The following is a 23,730-nucleotide window of genomic DNA, read 5'->3' as shown; positions in this document are numbered from 1 at the left end:
TGTGTCTTGTAAGCTTAGTATGTTATGTCTTGTAAACTCAGAAACCTCCCTATTTCAAATAAATACAGGAGCGACGGGAGAGATTGTTTAGAGCGTGATGAGAGGCTGTAATCTGAACAATCTCCCATATGCCCTCCTCATGAGAAAAAGAAACGAGCGTCTTCATTCCTTTTGTGCATTTTTATAGGTGTTGAGTGAGATAGATCCAACACAGGTACAGATAGGATTGCTGAGGGCGAAGATTCATGGAGCCATGTCTCAGATAGGCAGAGGAAGTCAATATTTGAGTCAGTGAGAAGGTGATTGACCTGATCACTTTTCGTTAAAATGCTTCGTATATTTAAGTGTGCACAAAGAATGCCTTTTGGTTTACGTGTTGAGTCCCATATTAATTTAGAGTTATTAACGGTTTGGAACACCCTGCATTTCCAGTGCTTTAGTATTGCGCGGTTTGGCAGCCCCCTGTTTCTTTTATTGGCAATGTTTGCATATAGCTTTACGCTGCCAGCTTCCGCATCAGCCAGCAGTGGAGGAGGCCCAGCTAGCAGAGGTGGAAGCCCAGCCGGCAGAGGTGGAGGTACAGCTAGCAGAGGTGGAGGCCCAGCTAGCAGTGGTGGAGGCCCAGCCGGCAATGGTGGAGGCCCAGCCAGCAGTGGTGGAGGCCCAGCTAGCAGTGGTGGGGGCCCAGCTAGCAGAGGTGGAGTGGACTGTAAGTGTGAATGGTTGTTTGTTTGTTTGTGCCCTGCGATTGGCTGGCGACCGGTTCAGGGTGAACCCCGCCTCCTGCCCAATGATAGCTGGGATAGGCTCCAACACACCCGCGACCCTAGTGAGGAGAAGCGGCTCAGAAAATGGATGGATGGATGGATGGATATATATATATATATATATATATATATACATATATACATATATATATATATATATATATACACAGACACACAGTATATGTGCAGCCTTGCGATTGGCTGGCAATCAGTCCAGGGTGTACCCCGTCTCTCGCCCAGAGAGAGCTGGGATAGGGTTCAGCACCCCCGTGACCCTCGTGAGAATAACCGATACGGTAGATGAATGAATATATATGTGGCTGGCAACCAGTTTTCTCCGGGTACTCTGGTTTCCTCCCACATCCCAAAACATTCACGGTAGGTTAATTGAAGACTCTAAATTGTCCGTAGGTATGAATGTGAGTGTGAATGGTTGTTTGTTTAAATGTGCCCTGCAATTGGTTGGCAACCAGTTTCGGGTGTACCCCGCCTCCTGCCCGCAGATAGCTGGGATAGGCTCCAGCGACCCTAGTGAGGAGACGCAGTGCAGAAAATAGATGGATGGATGTTAACATAGCTATTGGTCATTAAGATTTAATTTTTTATGCAGGATTGTCTTCGTATGCCATTCTGTACTTTTTTTTTTTTTTTTACATTAAACTTCACAAAGAGCTCAAGTAGGAACAAAGAATTTGATTGGTGCTAGATCAGCACTATTCCCTCCCAGTGCCAGCTCATTGAGTTTGATGGGAGAGAAAGACAGATACAATTAATTCATGAGTATGCAGGGAGCAGGCATGCCAAAATAAAATAGCGGTAAATACAGAAATAAATATGGAACTATTGAAATAAAAGAAACACAAATAAATTCTTCTTGACACATTTGTTTAATTTTGGCATTCTTGGTTCTCCATACTGAACATGTTCCAATTAAGTAAATTCAAAGGACTATTTATTCAGTGGACTTTATCCCCAACTTAAAGGGCAACTTAAAGACATGAGCGTCATTATTTTAAAAAAGTACAGACAACACAATTCATACACAAAGTGCAAAATCTGTATAACTGTATAAGTCAAAATTAACATTCCATATTAAGTGAAAGTGGACGTGTGAAAGGCGTGATTGTACAATCTGCCTTTAATTCACCACCTCATCAATATAAAAAAAGTCAGACCTATCAAACGATGTGGACCCACAGCAAGTCCTTTGATTTACTTATTACTTAGAGGAGAGGAGGGGAAATTACATCTGTTAACCACATTTTAATCATGCGCAACCAATGATCAAATTAAACTTTTTTTTTTTTTCAGTGCACAATGGTTTCTTTCTCCTCAGCTTCCAACTTCAGTGCAAACCAGGACTCTTTGTGCAGTCGCTCATTTGATTTCACCACCTGAACAGTGGCTGGTGATGCTAGCCGCATATGCACTGGTAGGTACATGAACTCATCTTCATTAACATCATAGTTGGTCATCTTTGAGTCCAGGATCCACCAGTGGCCAGCAAAGCCGACATCCATTACACATCTAGGGAACTCTCTCCAGAGAACTGACAAACTCGAACACTGAGCTTCATACAGTGTGCTGTCAGGGGTATGGTCAACACAATGAACCAAAGAGAGCATTCCCAGGTTGACATGGCGCAGACGGCCCTCATTGCGAAGCTTAAGCAGACTCTGCACATGGCTGTCAGAGGTTGCATTGCGGACCCATGATGACAGCAGACACAGCTGATTGGAGCACTCAAGGAGGGCAACCTCAAAAGATGAGTAATCAGGCTTTGAGAAGAAACCGATGAAAGCACCTCCAAGCATGGTCATGTAAATGGATGATTTTACAAGATGCTCCCGGATGCCAACTACCATAGCGAGACACGCCTCTTTGTAGTCAGATGTCAGACTGCAGCTCCATATACCTTAACAGAATGAAAGATGCAGAATAACATCAAATCAGACCTGCAATGCATGTTTCAATCCAAATAAGGACTATAATACATTCTTGACCCACTTAAACCACAATGGGTTGAATGTTTTTTTTGGGGGGGTGGGGGTTTGGGGGTTCGAGACTAAAAACAAAATCAATAAAAGATCAATCACATCTTTACAGACTAGCAAAAAGACTGAAGACATTTTACACTGTGGACACTCAAAACAAAAAGCTGTAATTTTATTTCAAATTGTTTTAATTACAAGATGCTATGTTTTTTTTTATTGTGACAACATAAAATCCCACAGAATTTAAAATAATAAATTGGACTCTTTACTCATAATAATAAATACTAATGTCAGGTTCAAGACACCTAAAACACTTGTAAAAATCAAGACAGACACAGAGGTAGTTCAGTTTTCAGACTTGCAAGGAGAAATGGCCAAGAGTGTACTTAGTTACAATCTCCAACCATTTCTGAGTTCATTCTGCCGGATCCTCTCTTTTTATTACTTTAGGGCAGTTTCCTTGTTACATATGAGTTACAGCGTCAAAAAGATGGGGGCATACATGCTTGTTGCAACTCATGTAACTGTTGCAACTCATGTGTCACATAACACTCTTTGTTGTGGTTGAGACAGTAGAAGAATTATATACTTCTTATCAAGACACAGGAAAACTCCTCGGCTCAAGTTTGTCCTTGCACCTGCAAGCACATGACTCATCCTGTTGGAGAAAGCTTTGCACGCAGTGATAAAACATTTCTCTAACTAGAAGCAAGCAGAAAAGCACAACACATAACTTATTTACATTTTTCCATCATTTCCCTCCTGTTTATCATGTTTTTTGCTCATGTTTCACATCACTAATTTAGCAGCCGCTTCTTCTGATTTTTGGCTGTAAGATCATTATCATGAACACAAGACATGAAATGCTTTATTTGATCTCCTCAGCTGAATCAAACAATGTCCCGATCTCCATTTCGTTATCATCATCGTCATCAGAACTATCCTGGTTCTGTTTTGTTAGAAGGGGGTACATTTGTTCTGCACGATTGCTCATAGGTTGGATTGCGGTGGTGATTAATCTATTCAGAAGTGCTCGTAAACATGGAATACAGCAACATCCACACAATGTCAGTATTGCAGCAAATACTGCTATTGATATTAAAATTGATGTGTCCACACCAGAATGCTCTTTCATCTTGCGGTTGAGGGTGCGCAGGCCATCAATGGCCCTGGTCAGGCTGCCATCTGCAGCGGTGTGTACAGCGCTGTTCTGCACACACTCCTCCTCTCTCCGCAAGCAACATATCTAGTGCAATTCTGTTCTGAAATGACATTAAAGATGTGGCTGCCAATTGTTCATGTACGGCCTCAAAACCGTCCTGTGTCCAATTTCCCAAACGCTGTACATTGTAGTGGATGTAGTTTATTCGGTCTACGTTTTTATTGGTTGTACACCACCAACAGATTGTAGATTCAAACCCTGATGCTACTTTCATCCATCCATCCATCCATCCATTTTCTGAGCCGCTTCTCCTCACTAGGGTCGCGGGCGTGCTGAAGCCAATCCCAGCTATCATCGGGCAGGAGGTGGGGTACACCCTGAACTGGTTGCCAGCCAATCGCAGGGCACATACAAACAAACAACCAGTCGCACTCACATTCACACCTACGGGCAATTTAGAGTCTACTTGATCTACTAATTTGTATTCATCAGGTACCCCTCTTGGAATTCCAATTGCATCTATGTAAGTTGGATCTGCCTGGGAGAAGGTTTTGATATATGTTTAGCAGAAGGTACCTCTGGCCTTGGGTGTTATCAGAAAAGGGAGTCATCCTAAGAACATCATTCTTCAGTAATCTACCTTGGGTACTATAAAGAAGAAAAGGGAATCATCCTAAAATGTGGGCACCCCTCTTTCTGGCCTTGGATGTTTTGGAAATGGAACTTATTTGTTAAAGAAAGGAGTACAAATAGAACAATCCAACAATTCTCCTGTTTACATAGTGGAACTATGTAACATACCCTAAGCAGTACTACTCTATGTGGAAGGCTTATAAGAGGATATATAAACAATGTAGTCATGAGCTAAGCATTCTTCATAGGGCAGTACTACTCTTGAGACAGGCCAAAAACCTCCCCATATATTGATTTGAGGAGGGAAAAAGACAAGTCCCGTAACACGTTAAGAGAAAAGACACTGTATATTCTTCATCAATAATTCATCCATCTGGACACGACGTCGTCTTGTGTGAGCAGAACTTCAGGAGTAGGAGCTCCTTCGAAGGTCATCAACATCTGTGATTCCGGCTGGATCATATTCTTTCCCGTGACCATCTTGACACACAGTCTCCTCGTACATGGAATAATACATCATCCGAAAACCAATAACAAAGTAACAGCAGTAACAATCATGTCAAGGGCCATGCGGTATAATGTCTTTACATAACGCCTTCACTACTGTTAGTGCGTCGGGATGTTTTGTGGGGAACAGTTCTATCCATTTAGAGAATGCATCAACGATGACCAAACAATACTTTTTCCCTTCACTTTGGTTTAATTCAATAAAGTCCATGTAAATTATTTGAAAAGGGTATTGAGGTGCAGGAAATGTACCTCTCCTGGGCCTCAAATTGCCTTGTGGATTATGCCTAGCACAAATCATACATGCTCTAAAATTTTTTTTTAATAAGAATTAAAACCATAAGTTGTATAATATTGATTTATCTGTCTTACATATTGATTTATCTGTCTTACCATCCCTCCTGTTGAGACGTGTTGAACCATGGCTCAATATTGATGCGCATTTATATATAAGTTTTTTTTTGTAAGACAGGTTTACCTTCAGGTCCTATATATATATATATATCAATTCTTACATTATTTTTAAGCCACTGTTCTTTTTCTTTCAGTGGGCTTCTTGCATATCTTTCTAGTTCCTTATTATTTTTATAAACGCTTTTTCTGCTTCCTCATTCCACTGTAATGGTGATGTCATCTTTAGGTCTTCACTGTACATGAGTTTGTTTCAAGGTGCAGTTATTTCTGCATAATTGGGCACCCATGTCCTACAGTAATTTGTTAGTCCCAAAAATGACATCTGTTTTTTTGTTAGTGGTTTGGGAGCTTGTAAGATAGCTGTCTTTCTATCTTCTATTATTGTTCTTCCTCCTTTACTCAAATTATGGCCTAAATATTTAACTTGTTCTTTACAGAATTGGAGCTTATTTTTGCTCACTTTATGTCCCTCGTCTGTCAAGTGTTTTAGGAGAGCCAAAGTATCACTTTCACAGGTACGTTTGTCTGGGGAGGCCAGTAATATGTCATCTACGTAGAGTAGGATTTGAATTTCCCTAGGGGTTTGGAATTTTGCTATACTGGCACTCATAACCTGTGAATAGATAGTTGGGTTTTCACAATATTTTTTGGTCGTATTTGTACAGGTAATGTTCCTTTCACTCGCCCTACATCAGTGGTGCCTTTTGACCACAATGTTATAGGCAAATCTTTAAGTATTATCTCTTCCTCCTCGGTCAGGAGAATATGTCATTCTGGGCTTTTATGTAGGTGTACTCCAATTTTGATTCTTACGCACCAGAAGAGTGCTTTTCTGGTGAGACCTGTGTTTGCAATGGTCCAAGTATTTACTGATGTAGCTACCCAATCTCTAGCTCTTTCGCCCTCTTCCACCATTTTTGAAAGATCTTTCCACTCACTGTGGTAGTCTTTGTAAAGTGATACATGTGGTGGTGTCCATTCTTTATGTAATGCCTTTGCTTCCGGACTTAGCGTTACTCCGGCTACGGAGGTGCTTTCCGCGTCCGAATAGACATATGTAATTGTGATTTTATGTGGTGTTTTCCTAAGTTTGTCTTCATACTTAGCGTCTGGTCCTGGTCTGGTCTTGTACCACATTGTCACATGTAAATTGTCGGGTGTCATTCTATCTTGTGCGTCTGTGATGGCTTTTCGCCTCTCTGTTAGGAGGGCTGAGCCTGTCTCACACAGAAGTACATTCAACACATCCAGTGAGTAATAGTACAATGGCAAACCTATTCCTTGTATTACATCACACAGAAAGGTTATAGGTTTGCCATTTACTAATAACGTCACTTCTGGTCTGTCTGTCTGCATAGTCAGTATTTCTTGAAGATTTAGAATTTCTTCAGTACTGTCATATTCTAAAGTCAGTTCCATTTCCCCTCTGTCTCGGTCTAGTCATGCATTTGTAGTTTTTCTGTCTGGACAGTCTCTTGATATGTGTCCTTCCTTTCCACAACACCAACATTCCGTTCTGTTCTGTCTGAATCCCCCTCTACCATTTCCTCTAAAACCTCCTCTCTGCATTCCTCTACCTCTTTGTCCTCTTCCTCTCCCTCTGTCGTTTTGATAAAACACTTCCTCATTACTGTCTATGTGGAAAGTATCAATTCTTCCCCCTTTCAACTTTCCCTTTATAACTTTTTCAGCATGGAGAGCATGGTTTATGTACTCTTCCATGGTTCCTGTAGACAACCCAATGTAATGTCTGTCTACCCACATGCGAATTCCTTCTCTGCACATTCTGTCTTTCTTTTCACATTCTTCTTCCTTTCTTATTGTCTACATTCTCTCTGTTCTCTCTCTCCCTCTTAAATTCTCTTTCAGTATTCTGTTTCCTCAAAATCATTTTCCTTCATTTTTTAAGGTTTTTCTTTTTTTCTTCTTTTTTATATAATTTGATTCCTGCAACGCGGCTATTTTTTGTGTATTTAACCAACCATTAAAGCCCTGTTCAGTTATCCATGTGCCTAAATATTAAATTTTACCAGGATCCTGTTTTTTTTTATTTAATTTAATGAACTTCCAATCTTTACACTGCAGTGTATCCCTGGGTTTTATTTTACTACTTCCTTTCCCCATTTTAAATAATTTGGTCCAGTTTGTCACCTAGGATGTTTTAAAAACTGGTTTCTTATCAGTGGGACAGCAACTCAAATTTTCTGTTGTGGTAATTTTCTCACTTCAACCTTTTCAGGTGGAGAATTATTGCCTTCGCATCCACACCAGTCTGCTGTTTACAATCCCACTGTTTTGGTATGGAATGAAAAACCTAGTGGTTTCCCATTTCCCGTTTACACTCTCATTCAAACAGTTTTCATTCACACTGGCTCGTCAGAGGACTCCGCCGTCCTATACAGAATTTAACTACGTCTGTCAACAGCTCGTTAGAGGACTCCGCCGTCCTATACGGAATTTAACTACGACGCCACGAAACTTTCCTAGTTTCTTTTCTGACCCGCCATTGACTAGTATTCACAGGGTTTGTCTCAGGTTTCGCAAACCTTTTTCTTATTCATTCATACCTTTTTAAATGAAAACTCAACTCACCGGTCTGTCTTCTCAGAGTACCGTCAACCTTTGGATTCCAGCTGGCGGGCCGATTTCAGTCCCGGAAAGGGTCTTTTGGACTCACTTTAAATGGAGTCCGCCATGGCCATGGTCTTTATACTGCAATCCACCCGCCTGCTGGATTCATCGGGTATGTTGGCATCCGGCTCGAAGGACCAAGTAAATGTCAGGTTCAAGACACCTAAAACACTTACAGACACAGAGGTAGTTCAGTTTTCAGACTTGGAAGGAGAAACGGCCAAGAGTGTACTGAGTTACAATCTCCAACCATTTCTGAGTTCACTCTGCCGGATCCTCTCTTTTTATTACTTTAGGGCAGTTCCCTTGTTACATATGAGTTACAACGTCAAAAAGGTGGGGGCATACATGCTTGTTGCAACTCATGTGACTGTTGCAACTCATGTGTCACATAACACTCTTTGTTGTGGTTGAGACAGTAGAAGAATTATATACTTCTTATCAAGACACAGGAAAACTCCTTGGCTCAAGTTTGTCCTTGCACCTGCAAGCACATGACTTATCCTGTGGGAGAAAGCTTTGCACGCAGTGATAAAACATTTCTCTAACTAGAAGCAAGCAGAAAAGCACAACATATGATAACTTATTTACATTTTTCCATCAACCAAAGTTCAAGTATTTAATATGTAGACCCAACAGCCATCACAAACATTTACTCAATAATTTAAAAAAATAATTTGGATTCGAGTTGCAAAAACATACCAAAGAAAGCTAAACTCATTCTGGGAAAATAAGATGTGAACAGATGAGACTAAAATAATTTAGTTTTAAATTGTTTTTTGGGGAAATACAGTACAACAGTCAAGCATGGTTTTGGGGTTTATTTGCTGCCTCATGGATGGGATGTCTTTGAGGATCATTGTGCTTTGCATAATGAAATCTGAAAAATGGATAGTAGTAGTAAGGCAGGGGTGTCTTCTTCCAAGGGCCACAAACACTACAGGGGAGGGAAGAAGAGGGTGGAAAAAAAAAAATTTAAATCGAAGGACGCGAGGGCCTTTGCCATTTTTTTAGCTTTATTTGCCATGTTAAAACCAATTCATCATTGTAAGTAAAGATTCACAAAGCAATCCTAAAACAGCTAGGTGATAAAGCAAAAAGTGAAGACTTTCAGAATTTTTGTGTGTCCAGTGGCCCTGTATCCCACTATTAGTGCCGGTTTCTGATATGTGCGCTATGTGCAGCCGCACAGGGCAGCATTTTCAGCAGGGCCCCGCAAGGGGGTCTCGCACAGAGCACCATTCAAGCGAGGATCATTTAGAAACAAAACAAGAGCAATTTGTACAAAGCTGACCTTGAAACGTAGCAGAAAATGGAGCAAAGTATTTCAATTCCGAAGCGCATCTTGCCGAATGATGTGTAAAGTCTGTGAAAACGAGGACATGAGGAGTTGGAACAAATTTATTCTTCTCCTCTCCTGTCTTGCCACCCATTGTAAAAAGCAAGTTGTAGACAAACATGCCGATTGTTAATTATAGTACCCAGGCCGATATATAATGGACGGTGGGCCGTAGTTGGGACACCACTGGGGTAGGAGTTAGGCTTTGGAACTGGAGGGTACGGGTTCAAATCCAGCTATAGAGAAAAATAAAATACAGCTAGTTGGAGAGATGTTCACGTACTTACTGACAACCGTTGAAGTAGGGCTGGGTGACATGACCTAAAATTCATATCACGGTATAAATTTAATCTCTTCAAAGCTTCAGTGTAAAAAATAATGGGAGCATTTATGAATGGGTTGTTGTTTTTGTTAATATAATAATTGTAGTTTTGTGTTGCGGTATCGGTTGTACAAAAAGATTTAAGATTGATACGAAGAGCTTTTACTGCATCCCAAAACTAAGTCACAGCAAGTAAAATGAACAAATGGAACCTACTGAAAAAGACCGATTACTTTCAACACTATGTGTATGGTAAGACAAATAAACAAATAATATATTAGATATTATATTAATCGATAATTTCACGCTTGAGACTATGTGAGTCCTGGGATGCATGTCATGGAAACAATGAATCCCAGCCCTGGAACAATATGTCCCTACAATTTATCATCACAGAATACAGATACAGTAATCCTACCCTATATCACGGTTCTTGCTTCGCGGTCCCAATATCGTGCACAATTTTATTCGCAGTTGTTACTCTCTTTTATACTGATTGTACAATATTTTTGTTATCCGTTGCTCTTGATCTCTGTCAAATATGTTCTGTTTTGGCCTGTCACGATAATTTTTTTAGAATAATTTTCCCCCAAAACTCCCCGATAAACAATAGTATTGTGGATTTTTTTTTTTTTAATGCCACTGATATAGTGATATTAGACCACAATAAAAAATTGTACACATCTTACAAAGTCTGCCCAGGTAATCAAACATATGAGCACAACTGTGTAATGTTCTCTCATTTACTAAATAAAAGGGCTGCATTTCACAAGAGCAAGTAAATAAAAAAAGTTATGTGTACAAATAAAGTGCTTAACTTTAAGTAAAATAAAATGAATGTCCCCTCTTCTGTTTGGCATCTTGACACAACAGTGAAGTCTCAAACATCCATCCATCCATTTTCTGAGCCGCTTCTCCTCACTAGGATCGCGGGCTTGCTGGAGCCTATCCCAGCTATCGTCGGGCAGAAGGCGGGGTACACCCTGAACTAGTTGCCAGCCAATTGCAGGGCACATACAAACAAACAACCATTCGCACTCACATTCACACCTATGGGCAATTTAGAGTTGTCAATTAACCTACCATGCATGTTTTTGGGATGTGGGAGGAAACCAGAGTGCCCAGAGAAAACCCATGCAGGCACAGGGAGAACATGCAAACTCCACACAGGCAGGGCCGGATTGAACCCCGGACTTCAGAACTGTGAGGCAGACGCTCTAACCAGTCTTTCACCGTGCCGCCAAGTCTCAAACAATTTTACATATTTTAACGTAACAAATCTTAACAACTGAACCGTTTTAGAGGTTGTCTATCCATCCATCCATTTTCTTACACTTATCCAAGGTCGGGTCACGGGGGCAGTAGCTTTAGCAGGGAAGCCCAGACTTCGCTCTCCCCAGCTCTTCCGGGGAGATCCTGAGGCGTTACAAGGCCAGCCAGGAGACATAGTCTCTCCAGCGTGTCCTTGGTTGTCCCCGGGGTTTCCTCCCGGTGGGACATCCCCGAAATACCTCACCAGGGAGGCGTCCAGGAGGCATCCTAATCTGATGCCCGAGCCACCTCATCTGGCTCCTGTGGAGGAGCAGCGGCTCTACTCATAGCCCCTCCCGGATGACTGAGCTTCTCACCCTCTCTCTAAGGGAGAGCCGGACACCCTGCGGAGGAAACTCATTTCGCTTGTATCCGAGATCTTGTTCTTTCGGTCACGACCCACAGCTCGTGACCATAGGTGAGGGTAGGAATGTAGATCGACCGGTAAATTGAGAGCTTCGCCTTTCGGCTTAGCTCCTTCTTCACCACAACAGACCGATACGAAGTCTGCATCACTGCAGACGCTGCACCGATCCACCTGTCGGTTTAGAGGTTATGTTTGTCCAAAACTTTTGTTTTGGTTCATAGTGGTGTTTCACATAGATACACTTTTAATAAGTGCTCCCATTAGGAAGTAAAAACATAAACGACACTGATAGTTCAACTTTAAGCGCCATTTGTTAAAAATGTTCTCTTGCGTTATCGGTCATTTTCTGATCTTTCTCTGTCTTTTATACTCTTATTTTTTGGTTATGATGTGAGTCCGAATGCAGCCCTATGGGGGGCACAAGTCAGTGCAAACTGTAGGCCGGTCCCAAGCCCGGATAAATGCAGAGGGTTGCGTCAGGAAGGGCATCCGGCTTAAAACCTTGCCAAACAAATATGAGCATTCATCCAAAGAATTCCATACCGGATCGGTCGTGGCCCGGGTTAACAACGTCCGCCACCGGCGCCGTCAACCTGCAGGGCGCTGTTGGAAATTCAGCTACTGTGGGTCGAAGTCAAAGAAGAAGAAGAAGAGGTGGAAAGCGGGTTCTTCGGCAGAAAGAGAAGAGGAAAACACAGAGCCTAGAACTGAATGTGGGGACTTTGAATGTTGGGACTATGACAGGAAAATCTCGGGAGTTGGTTGACATGATGATTAGGAGAAAGGTTGATATATTGTGTGTCCAGGAGACCAGGTGGAAAGGCAGTAAGGCTAGAAGTTTAGGGGCAGGGTTTAAATTATTTTACCATGGTGTAGATGGGAAGAGAAATGGAGTCGGGGTTATTTTAAAAGAAGAGTTGGCTAAGAATGTCTTGGAGGTGAAAAGAGTATCAGATCGAGTGATGAGGCTGAAATGTGAAATTGAGGGTGTTATGTGTAATGTGATTAGTGGCTATGCCCCACAGGTAGGATGTGACCTAGAGGTGAAAGAGAAATTCTGGAAGGAGCTAGATGATGTAGTTCTGAGCATCCCAGACAGAGAGAGAGTCGTAATTGGTGCAGATTGTAATGGACATGTTGGTGAAGGTAATAGGGGTGATGAAGAAGTGATGGGTAAGTACGGCATCCAGGAAAGGAACTTGGAGGGACAGATGGTGGTAGACTTTGCAACAAGGATGCAAATGGCTGTAGTGAACACTTTTTCCGAGAAGAGGCACGAACATAGGGTGACCTACAAGAGCGGAGGTAGAAGCACACAGGTGGATTACATCTTGTGCAGATGATGTAATCTGAAGGAGGTTACCAACTGTAAGGTAGTGGTAGGGGAGAGTGTGGCTAGACAGCATAGGATGGTGGTGTGTAAGATGACTCTGGTGGTGGGGAGGAAAATTAGGAAGACAAAGGCAGAGAAGAGAACCATGTGGTGGAAGCTGAGACAGGACGAGTGTTGTGCAGCTTTTCGGGAAGAGGTGATACAGGCTCTCGGTGGACGGGAAGAGCTTCCAGAAGACTGGACCACTGCAGCCAAGGTGATCAGAGAAGCAGGCAGGAGAGTACTTGGTGTATCTTCTGGCAGGAAAGGAGAGAAGGAGACTTGGTGGTGGAACCTCACAGTACAGGAAATCATACAAGGAAAACGGTTAGCTAAGAAGAAGTGGGACACTGAGAGGACTGAGGGGAGGCGAAAGGAATACATTGAGCTGCGACACAGGGCAAAGGTAGAGGTGGCAAAGGCCAAACAAGAGGCATATGATGACATGTATGCCAGGTTGGACACTAAAGAAGGAGAAAAGGATCTATACAGGCTGGCCAGACAGAGGGATAGAGATGGGAAGGATGTGCAGCAGGTTAGGGTGATTAAGGATAGAGATGGAAATATGTTGACTGGTGCCAGCAGTGTGCTAGGTAGATGGAAAGAATACTTCGAGGAGTTGATGAATGAGGAAAATGATAGAGAAGGGAGAGTAGAAGAGGCAAGTGTGGTGGACCAGGAAGTGGCAATGATTAGTAAGGGGGAAGTTAGAAAGGCATTAAAGAGAATGAAAAATGGAAAGGCAGTTGGTCCTGATGACATTCCTGTGGAGGTATGGAAGCATCTAGGAGAGGTGGCTGTGGAGTTTTTGACCAGCTTGTTCAATAGAATTCTAGTGCGTGAGAAGATGCCTGAGGAATGGAGGAAAGGTGTACTGGTGCCCATTTTTAAGAACAAAGGTGATGTGCAGAGCTGTGGCAACTATAGAGGAATAAAGTTGATGAGCCACACAATGAAGTTATGGGAAAGAGTAGTGGAGGCTAGACTCAGGACAGAAGTGAGTATTTGCGAGCAACAGTATGGTTTCATGCCTAGAAAGAGTACCACAGATGCATTATTTGCCTTGAGGATGTTGATGGAAAAGTACAGAGAAGGTCAGAAGGAGCTACATTGTCTTTGTAGATCTAGAGAAAAGCCTATGACAGAGTACCCAGAGAGGAACTGTGGTACTGCATGCGGAAGTCTGGAGTGGCAGAGAAGTATGCTAGAATAATACAGGACATGTACGAGGGCAGCAGAACAGCGGTGAGGTGTGCTGTCGGTGTGACAGAAGAATTTAAGGTGGACGTGGGACTGCATCAGGGATCAGCCCTGAGCCCCTTCCTTTTTTCAGTGGTGATGGATAGGCTGACAGATGAGGTTAGACTGGAATCCCCGTGGACCATGATGTTTGCAGATGACATTGTGATCTGCAGTGAAAGCAGGGAGCAGCTGGAGGAACAGTTAGAAAGATGGAGGCATGCACTGGAAAGAAGAGGAATGAAGATTACCCGAAGTAAAACAGAATATATGTGCATGAATGAGAGGGGTGGTGGGGGAAGAATGAGGCTACAGGGAGAAGAGATGGCAAGGGTAGAGGACTTTAAATACTTGGGGTCAACCGTCCAGAGCAATGGTGAGTGTGGTCAGGAAGTGAAGAAACGGGTCCAAGCAGGTTGGAACGGGTGGAGGAAGGTGTCAGGTGTGTTATGTAACAGAAGAGTCTCTGCTAGGATGAAGGGCAAAGTTTATAAAACAGTGGTGAGGCCAGCCATGATGTATGGATTAGAGACAGTGGCACTGAAGAGAAAACAGGAAGCAGAGCTGGAGGTGGCGGAAATGAAGATGTTGAGGTTCGCTCTCGGAGTGACCAGGTTGGATAAAATTAGAAATGAGCTCATCAGAGGGACAGCCAAGGTTCGATGTTTTGGAGACAAAGTTAGAGAGAGCAGACTTCAATGGTTTGGACACGTCCAGAGGAGAGAGAGTGAGTATATTGGTAGAAGGATGATGAGGATGGAGCTGCCAGGCAAGAGAGCTAGAGGAAGACCAAAGAGAAGGTTGATGGATGTCGTGAGGGAAGACATGATGGCAGTTGGTGTTCGAGAGGAGGATGCAGGAGATAGGCTCTCATGGAAAAGGATGACGCGCTGTGGCGACCCCTAACGGGACAAGCCGAAAGGAAAAGAAGAAGAAGATGATGTGAGTCCGTATGGGACTGTTTCTGGGTCCAGACGCGGAATGCAGTCCGCCAGTTAGTGACCTGCTTTAAACGATCTCACCACCGTCGAGTGAGCCAGAGCGTGCTATTAAGCTCCTTTGCACGCTAGCAAGTTGGCTCCCGGGCTAGAAAAGTGTTCAGTTGTGTGCATTTACAGATCTAAAGCCGTTCCACCAGCGGCTCGCTGTGTAGTGAGCAGCGTGCCATGTGTTACCACACCAAGGAAAACTTATCCAGAGTCCAGAAAAAGAGTCTCTGTTGTATTTATGGAACATTAACCTACCCTCCTCTCCCTCTGACTGGCTAGCACCAAGACAGGACTCGTACTTTTAGTGGACAATAATTCGCTGAAGCACTTCAGCAACACACGCACGCATGCATGCACACGTAGGTAAGCAATGTTGTGCGTCTGTGGACGCAGATCATGCTTTATGCGTCCCTGCTAGGCCTGACACGATAATTACTATATCGACTTATCGTTCGATAAATAAAATGGACACAATACTTTTTCCAGACTCGATAAATTGTCATGGTGAGCCGGCAGAGTTGGACGACTGTCATTAGCCGCTAGTGGGATCATGGAACGCTGGTGGACCAGTACATTCTTGCCGGTGTTGGCACAGCCTTGCTCCATATGCAGTGCGCAGATTTATACAACAGAGACACTTAAGGGAAAGTTAACATTTGTTGCACGCTAACGAGTTTGCTCGTGAGCTAACAAGCAAGACTGCAAGCTAACGAGCTAGTGGGTTGAGCTAAACAGCTCGCTCCACTGTGGGGATGTCATTTAAAGCATCCGCGTTTCTGTCTGCGTTCTGTGTTTTAGTCCCAATTAACAGAAACACAGGAACGTTAACTGTTTAAGCATAACCTCAGTGGCAGACCTTATTCAGCCAGTAGTTGACTACAGCAAACGTCAACATAGGGCTTGTCTTCAGCGGAACAACCACACAGTAGCCAGGTTTACATGGAGACTTTTTTTGTTATTCCGATTGAAGATTTCTGGTCAACTGCTTACACATGACATGATATATTCTGTTCGGGTGTATACATGGTGTGCATTACTTTTAATCGGAACAGCCGTGTGACATGCACACTTCGTCATGAAAGTCAGGTCATTTATCAGGATGGCGGTCCGTCGTCCATTTAGCATAGTAGTTGGGATTGTTTTTATACATTTATTTAAAAAAAAAAAACGCTTAATAATAACAACTTATCAGAATTAAAATCATATTTATTTGCCAAGTATGTAAAAAACGCAGGAATTTGTCTCCGGTAGTTGGAGCCGCTTTAGTACGACAATAAACAGCCATTTTGACAATAAATACTTTTGAGACATAAAAACACAATACGCAGAGTCACTGAGCAATTAAATGTTACCGGTAATGCTGATATAATTACAGCTTACAAGTAGTCAAAAACAAGATCTCCGTTGCATATGAGCTCCGTTGGGAGCAGCCAAATTTACGCCGCGCGTAAACGAGAACGTCACCGCGCATTTACGTTGAGACAAAGCATGTGCAGACAGAGCTTTCCCAGTCTATTCCGAATGGCGAAGATTTACTTCTGAACAGTTTGGCAAAAGGAATATTCCCCCCCTGTGAAACCAAATGAAATTCCATTCGGATTCGGCATGTTTATTCCAGTTGAGGTTTTTATATGGAGCATTTCCATTCAGTTTGGGCTTCTAAACCGATTATAATCGGAATAGAAGGCAGTCTTGCAGCTCTTTATTTCAGACCCACGGGGATCCGTATCATAGAGTGAAGAAAAACAATTTAATAGAGAAACAAGAAAGGAAATTATAATAACAACAATAATACTGATTTAAAAGGAATCAAATAAAATCCATCTATCCATTTTATGAACCGCTTAGCCTCACTAAAGGGCGGGCCTTATTTTTCATGATTTCAGAAGCATAAAAAAAAAAAACATCGTATATCGTGGTAGTTTCCCAAAAACTATCAGAAAAAAATTATATTGTTATCTGCTAATGTTTGTGCGTCTCAGACGTGGGACACACAAACGAGATCCCTGCATATACTGTAGTTGTTTAATTTTTATATTAATATCTTTGTCTAAGTGGAGGGAGACTACCAAAGTAAGAATTTCATTGTTGTGTTTTCACTGTGCATATGACAAACATCTTGAATCTTTAATATTTTTCATATTTGGCGCAAATAGCAATGACAAACACAGCCTTGACAACACTAGATATGGAAATATAAAATATATAATCTGAAAGTGGCGGCACGGTGGCCGACTGGTTCGACACAGTTCTGAGGACCCGGGTTCAATCCCCGGCCCCGCCTGTGCATGTTCTCCCTGTGCTTGCGTGGGTTTTCTCCGGGCACTCCGGTTTCCTCCCACATCCCAAAAACATGCATTAATTGGAGACTCTAAATTGCCCGTAGGCATGACTGTGAGTGTGAATGGTTGTTTGTTTCTATGTGCCCTGCGATTGGCTGGCAAACAGTTCAGGGTGTACCCAGTGTCCTGCCCGATGACAGCTGGGATAGGCTCCAGCACGCCCGCGACCCTAGTGAGGAGAAGCGGCTCAGAAAATGGATGGATGGATCGATAATCTGAAAGCAAGTTACATTTGGATTTAATTCATGATGATTTTTCTTTTTTGCTAGGCCTGTACAAATCTTTTTCAATAAAACCATACACAACATCAGTCTGGATGCTCCAGGATGGACAAGAGTTGGGGTTATATTTGTCATTAATTGCATAAGGATCAGAAAAAAACCTGGGTGCCAATGTTGTATAGAAGGTTTGCTGGATATCTTTACTTGGCATTAGCTGGTAACGAACTTTTGTACTGTGAAAAAAAACTAGGTGATGATGCATCTTTATCTTGTTAATTACTTCTTGTCCTCGTGTAGTGTTAACAATATTTTGACAAACATTGCTTGTTACCCGCCATGGAGGCGAGGATTAGGAAGTATACCAGTGTGAAATCCCAGACTTTTTTTTCCTCCTCCCAATTTCCGCGCTGCTCTTCACAAGCTAGCATTCATTCCCAGTCCTTTCTTTCTGAGCAGCTGGTAAAGCAGGAAGTAATGTACATGGTCTCACTTGTCTTTTAACCGGCTCGGAGCTGGTTTTAAAATAAATAAATAAACAAATAAAAAATAAATAAACGCCGCTGCCTGGGAGCTCCGTGACCAGACATGCATAAGACAATTTTATATACTGAGACAGATACGATGACGTCATCAATAAGCGTTATAGCGATTGATCGGTTAAGTCCAAATCTGTACCTTCATCCAAATTTATACCTTCTACCGGCGATACTGTTGATACTGTGCACCCCTATGTTGAAGGGCCTTCAAGCGAGGCACTGAGATCACCCCCATCACTCAATTTAGGGGCATCTTTTGCACATCCCATCACTCTGACAACTCTTCTTTCATGCCTTGATTTGCGTAGTCTGCTTCTCAATGTGGTGTGCAACAAAAATTTATAGCAGAGTAGGGCTGCGCGATATTTTGTTTGAGTATCATCATCGTGATGTCCGACCGTGTGCGCAATAGTCACATCCCAGCGTCTGCAGCGATGGGTTCAGGGACGCTGCGTAAATGGTGAAAGAGTGAATGTGTTCTTTTGTGCTGAGCTGGGTGGCGGCAACAATAAAGGCAAGAAGCACCGATTTGCTGCTTTAATGGCTTTAGTAGCTCCTCTGCACATTCAACGCTAATCACTACTCTTCCCCAGTCGTCGTCACTACACTTGCCACTGTACACACTCGCACCTGCGCGCACTACTTCCTCCTTCACAGTCCCGCCGGACGACGCCTGCGCAGTCCCGTCTCACTCACACATCGACGCACATGGCCACACACACTGAGCTTGCTGTCACAATCACGTGGGACAATACCCGTAACAGAAGTATTTCGACGTAAATTTCAACTTTTAACGGTGAAATCCGACTTATGCGGAAATTCTGTTTACGTCTCCAGCGTAGGAACGGAACTCGTTCGTAAATCGAGGACTTCCTGTATTCAGTCTTTTTGAATATGAAAAAGCTTAACATGTAAATAAATATTCGGTGAATGAATAGTACCAGAAGCATGCACTTTAATTTCAGAGTATTTCGATGCATCTGTCGTGAACGGAACAAAACAGAAAGCTCCGTATTATTACACGAGTAGGTGCCTGACGTGCCACCTTATGCAAGTTAAAACGTAAGTCATGTACTTCTTGGCATACGCAGTTTCTCACCTGCTTTACTATTTTTCAGTTTTTCCCAGCGACTCTTGGAGTGACGAGAGATTGAGGTTTCTCCTATAGCACTAAACATCCTCCTGGCCATCAAACGGAACGCCATATCTAGTACAAATCTTTTTTCGATCAGACTGGCAGCAGTAAGTAGCATGTCAAACGGGTTGCTTGGAAATCAACACTGCGCATGTGTAGACCGGTCCGACAGCCATCTGCATCATCTTCTTCATCTTCATCATCTTCTTCTTCCTCCTTGTTGGCGGGTGGTATCAAACGTTCAAGATGCATTACCGCCAACTACTGTGCTGGAGGGTGGACCGGAGTACGTCTCTACGTATGTATCGTATTAGGTAGGAAGCAAAATAAATAAATTACAAACTTTAGACTAGATTCTCTTTATTAATCCTGTTTCATTTAAAAACTGAAACAAGCCTTTGATCTTAATTTATTCAGTGTTCAGTACATTTCTAAGATTAAATACTGGAACCCCACTTTTCTTCAACTCATCCCTAGCCTCTACTTATTTCATACCTTTGACAATAACAAACATGTTCAACACTCCTCCTTCACTCCACATTCACAAAAACCTGTATCATGCTTCCTAATTAAATGCATTGTCCCATTTAGCCCTGTGATGTCCTCATCTTAATCTTGTTGTAAATGTTTGTTCCCTTCTATTTCTACCCACTGCCTTGATGCACCCCACCGTCAGCTGTATTTTATAAAAATGCCGTCCTGTGTGACCTCCATTCCAAAGTTTTTGCCAATCTGTTTTGATTATGTTTTAAATATAAGCCTTGACCTCACCCATCCCAAAAGATATTCCCAACCATTCTTCTCGTGTAAGTGTTTGTTTTGCAAAATAGTGAACTTTTTCATTCCCCTTTATTCTTTATGTGCTGGAACCCACATAAACCTGACGCTCATCTATAATTTACTTAATCTATACAATGTCTCATAAATTTCAAATAACACATCTGACCTACTTTGTGATAGCATGTTCTTTAAGGACAATAATGCTGATGACAGACTATAACCCGCTTCAACCTGTTTTCTTCAACCAACTGTAGTGCCATCATGATTGCAAGCAATTCCACTGTATATACTGCTAGTTATCTGATGTCCGTTCCTGAATGTTTATCTTTAAATCTGGAATGACACATGCAAATGCTGATCTTCCATTCAAATTATCTTTTGAACCATCAGTAAAAACAGTGGTGTACAATACATGTGTTGTTCTAAGTCTCTTTTCTACTACTTCCTCCCAGTTTCATTTTCCTTTATCACTGTGTACTCTCTTGTTTATGAAGATCTACTTCCACCAGAGGGTATATCCAAAAGGGTGTTGCTGTATGTTTTTGCTATTAGTCCCATTTGATTTGCCAATTTATTTGCTGTCCACCCATAACTATCTATCTTGGTTTTGCCACTTTCCCAACATGGCTGAAGAACTTTCACAGTTGGATGCTGTTTATCTTTGTGACTTTGCAATTTTGCCGAGTAGTTCATAATAAGCTGTTTAAATCTTAATTGTAAAGGCATTTCTCCCATCTCAACCTGTACCGCATTAGCTGGAGATGTCTTTAAAGCTCCACAACATAATCTTAATGCATAGTTCTGCATGACTTCTAGTTTTTTCAATAATGTTTTTGCTGCCCCTCGATAGACCAGGCGTCCATAGTCCAATGCTGATCGCATTAAACTAACAAATGTTTTTTAACACAATCTGACCCCATAAAGACTTCTCCATCCATCCATCCATCCATTTTCTGAGCCGCTTCTCCTCACTAGGGTCGCGGGCGTGCTGGAGCCTATCCCAGCTGTCATCGGGCAGGAGGCGGGGTACACCCTGAACTGGTTGCCAGCCAATCGCAGGGCACATAGAAACAAACAACCATTCACACTCACAGTCATGCCTAGGGGCAATTTAGAGTCTCCAATTAATGCATGTTTTTGGGATGTGGGAGGAAACCGGAGTGCCCGGAGAAAACCCACGCAGGCACGGGGAGAACATGCAAACTCCACACAGGCGGGGACGGGGATTGAACCCCGCACCTCAGAACTGTGAGGCTGACGCTCTAACCAGTCGGCCACCGTGCCGCCTAAAGACTTCTCATTATATTTAAAAGTATTTTGCATTTTTTTTCTCAACATTGTTTATATGATCACTCCATGTCATCTTTGAGTTAAATACAACACCTAAAAAAGAACTTCTTCTAACTGTTAAGCCTCTGTCTGGCCAACCTATATAGATCATTTTCTCCTTCTTTAGTGTCCAACCTGGTATACATGTCATCATATGCCTCTTGTTTTTCTTCTTCTTAGTATTATAATTGATATTTATTGAGAATCAGATTCAATCAGTCGAACAGAACAAAGTTTCTAGAGCGGAGTGAGAGACGAAGACAAAAGTCACTAATTGTAAACAAGATGGGAAAAGTAAATCATTACATATCTAGAACAATGAAACATTAGATATGAGTGTTGTATGGGACAGTAGTGCCACACCCAGGAAGGACAGGACAAGATAGGACAGGAGAAGAAGCATGCAGGACAAGGGTCTTGAACCAGACTGTACAACTGAAGTGTGGTGGGAGTGACTATGTAAATTATAAAAGTCTATAGGACGTGAGTGTGAGTGAGAGCAGGACGCTCCCCCACCCCCAACCCGCATGGCCCACATTGCAGCCAGTCCCCGCTCTAGACTTCTCATTATATTTAAAACCATTTTGCATTTTTTCTCAACCTTGTTTATATGCTCCCTCCATGTCATCTTTGATTCAAATACAACACCTAAAAAGCAACAACAAAAAGGAAATTCTTCTAATTGTTACTCCTCTGTCTGGCCAACCTGTATAGATCATTTTCTCTTTCTTTAGTGTCCAACCTGGCATACATGTCATCATATGCCTCTTGTTTGGCCTTTGCCACCTCTACATTTGCCCTACGTCACATTTCAATGCATTTCTTTCGCCTCTCCTCAGTCCTCTCAGTGTCCCACTTCTTCTTAGCTAACCTCTTTCCTTGTATGATTTCCTGTACTGTGAGGTTCCACCACCAAGTCTCCTTCTCTCCTTTCCTGCCAGAAGATACACCGAGTATTCTCCTGCCTGTCTCTCTGATCACCTTGGCTGTAGTGGTCCAGTCTTCTGGAAGCTCCTCCTGTCCACCGAGGGCCTGTTTTACTTCTTCCCGAAAAGCTGCACAACACTCGTCCTGTCTCAGCTTCCACCACATGGTTCTCTTCTCTGCCTTTGTCTTCCTAATTTTCCTCCCCACCACCAGAGTCATCTTACACACCACCATCCTATGCTGTCTAGCCACACTCTCCCCTACCACTACCTTACAGTCGGTAACCTCCCTCAGATTACATCGTCTGCACAAAATGTAATCCACCTGCGTACTTCTACCTCCGCTCTTGTAGGTCACCCTATGTTCCTGTCTCTTCTTGAAAAAAGTGTTTGGGATGGTATGGTATGACCATGATGTGACAAGTAAGAAGTGGATGAGAGTGTATTTTTGTGTGTTACGAGTGAATCACGAGGTGTGTATATGCAGGATTTGATTGAGTGTGTGCGGGGATACGGCAGTGGCAGCTATAAATGTTTTCAACTGGTGGTATGGATGTGGCTAAAAGTGTATGTAAAGGGGGAATTTGCTTGGTGTAAAGGAGTTTTTGAAGGTCCGAAAGGGGGAATGCAAAAGACAATAGTCAGCGGTTACAGAATTACTTTAATGTAGTGCCGAAGGGATTGACAGTAAAACGCACAGAAGTTTAATATCCGACTCGTGTGATGACAATGATGTTAGTTAGTAAAGGGCTTGGCGGTGAGCTCAGTTTAGTAGTGATAAATTGAGAAAGGATTGGTAATGTAAATTGGATGGGGAAAATTTATTCCTTAGAGAGCACTTGAGATGATCGTTGTTCTTGCTTGTTCCTAGAAGAGGAGCTTTGACATATGTTGCAAAATAAAGAAAAATGTGTTAACTTGCACGTCAAAGGGAGACATTTTTTGTGTTACGGAGTGACACACAAGTAAGCGGCTGGGAGACTGTAATGAAGGATAATAAAGTAGGTAATGAGGGAAGAGCATGTTTGGAAATATAAAAGCGCCTTCGGGATTATATTAGGCTGTCTACCAGTCTATGCTTCATGAAAATTTGGGAATATAAATAAAGTCGGTAATCATCGTCAGTAGATGTTCCTGTTTGTGGCAAACTGGATTAAGAAATTTACGCAAGGGACACCAGTCGACTAAAGACATCCTTACAATATTAAATTGATACAGTGTAATTAATATTAATACGGTATAGTGAATTCAATCCTTTCCATTCACAGAAGTGGGCGCATGTGTCAAGTTGAGTTGCTATTTACTTAACAGAGGGACTTGTCAGTTAGGAAGGAAGGAAAAAACAATAGATGAGAATAGAGGGAGTTAGGGTGTTTATAATGACCAGCTACATATGCCATGAGACAGTGCCTAA

At 42.4% G+C, this 23,730-nt stretch overlaps 1 protein-coding gene across 1 annotated transcript; it reads right to left on the bottom strand.

Moving 5' to 3' along the window:
- Positions 1 to 1,635: 1,635 nt before the first annotated feature.
- On the bottom strand, positions 1,636 to 19,478 carry timm29 (translocase of inner mitochondrial membrane 29). The gene is made up of 2 exons (XM_061771992.1): positions 19,246 to 19,478; positions 1,636 to 2,682 (listed from the first exon to the last, which is right to left on the bottom strand). Exons 1-2 carry the CDS (start codon positions 19,397 to 19,399, stop codon positions 2,075 to 2,077), a joined length of 762 nt encoding a protein of 253 aa, XP_061627976.1. The 5' UTR covers positions 19,400 to 19,478; the 3' UTR covers positions 1,636 to 2,074.
- Between the last annotated feature and the right edge of the window lie 4,252 nt (positions 19,479 to 23,730).

The sequence above is a fragment of the Phyllopteryx taeniolatus genome, chromosome 4 (genome assembly GCF_024500385.1).
Source record: "Phyllopteryx taeniolatus isolate TA_2022b chromosome 4, UOR_Ptae_1.2, whole genome shotgun sequence".
In the NCBI taxonomy this organism is placed as follows: domain Eukaryota; kingdom Metazoa; phylum Chordata; class Actinopteri; order Syngnathiformes; family Syngnathidae; genus Phyllopteryx; species Phyllopteryx taeniolatus.
The sequence above is the reverse complement of the archived record's forward strand: the minus strand, read 5'-3'. Positions and strand labels throughout refer to the sequence as shown.

Excerpts from the sequence above, each read along its gene's own strand:
- timm29 (XM_061771992.1), bottom strand. The coding sequence starts at position 19,399 with ATGCTACTTACTGCTGCCAGTCTGATCGAAAAAAGATTTGTACTAGAT. Across the intron at positions 2,683-19,245 it reads ACTGAAAAATAGTAAAGCAG|GTATATGGAGCTGCAGTCTG; the intron begins GTGAGAAACTGC and ends CATTCTGTTAAG.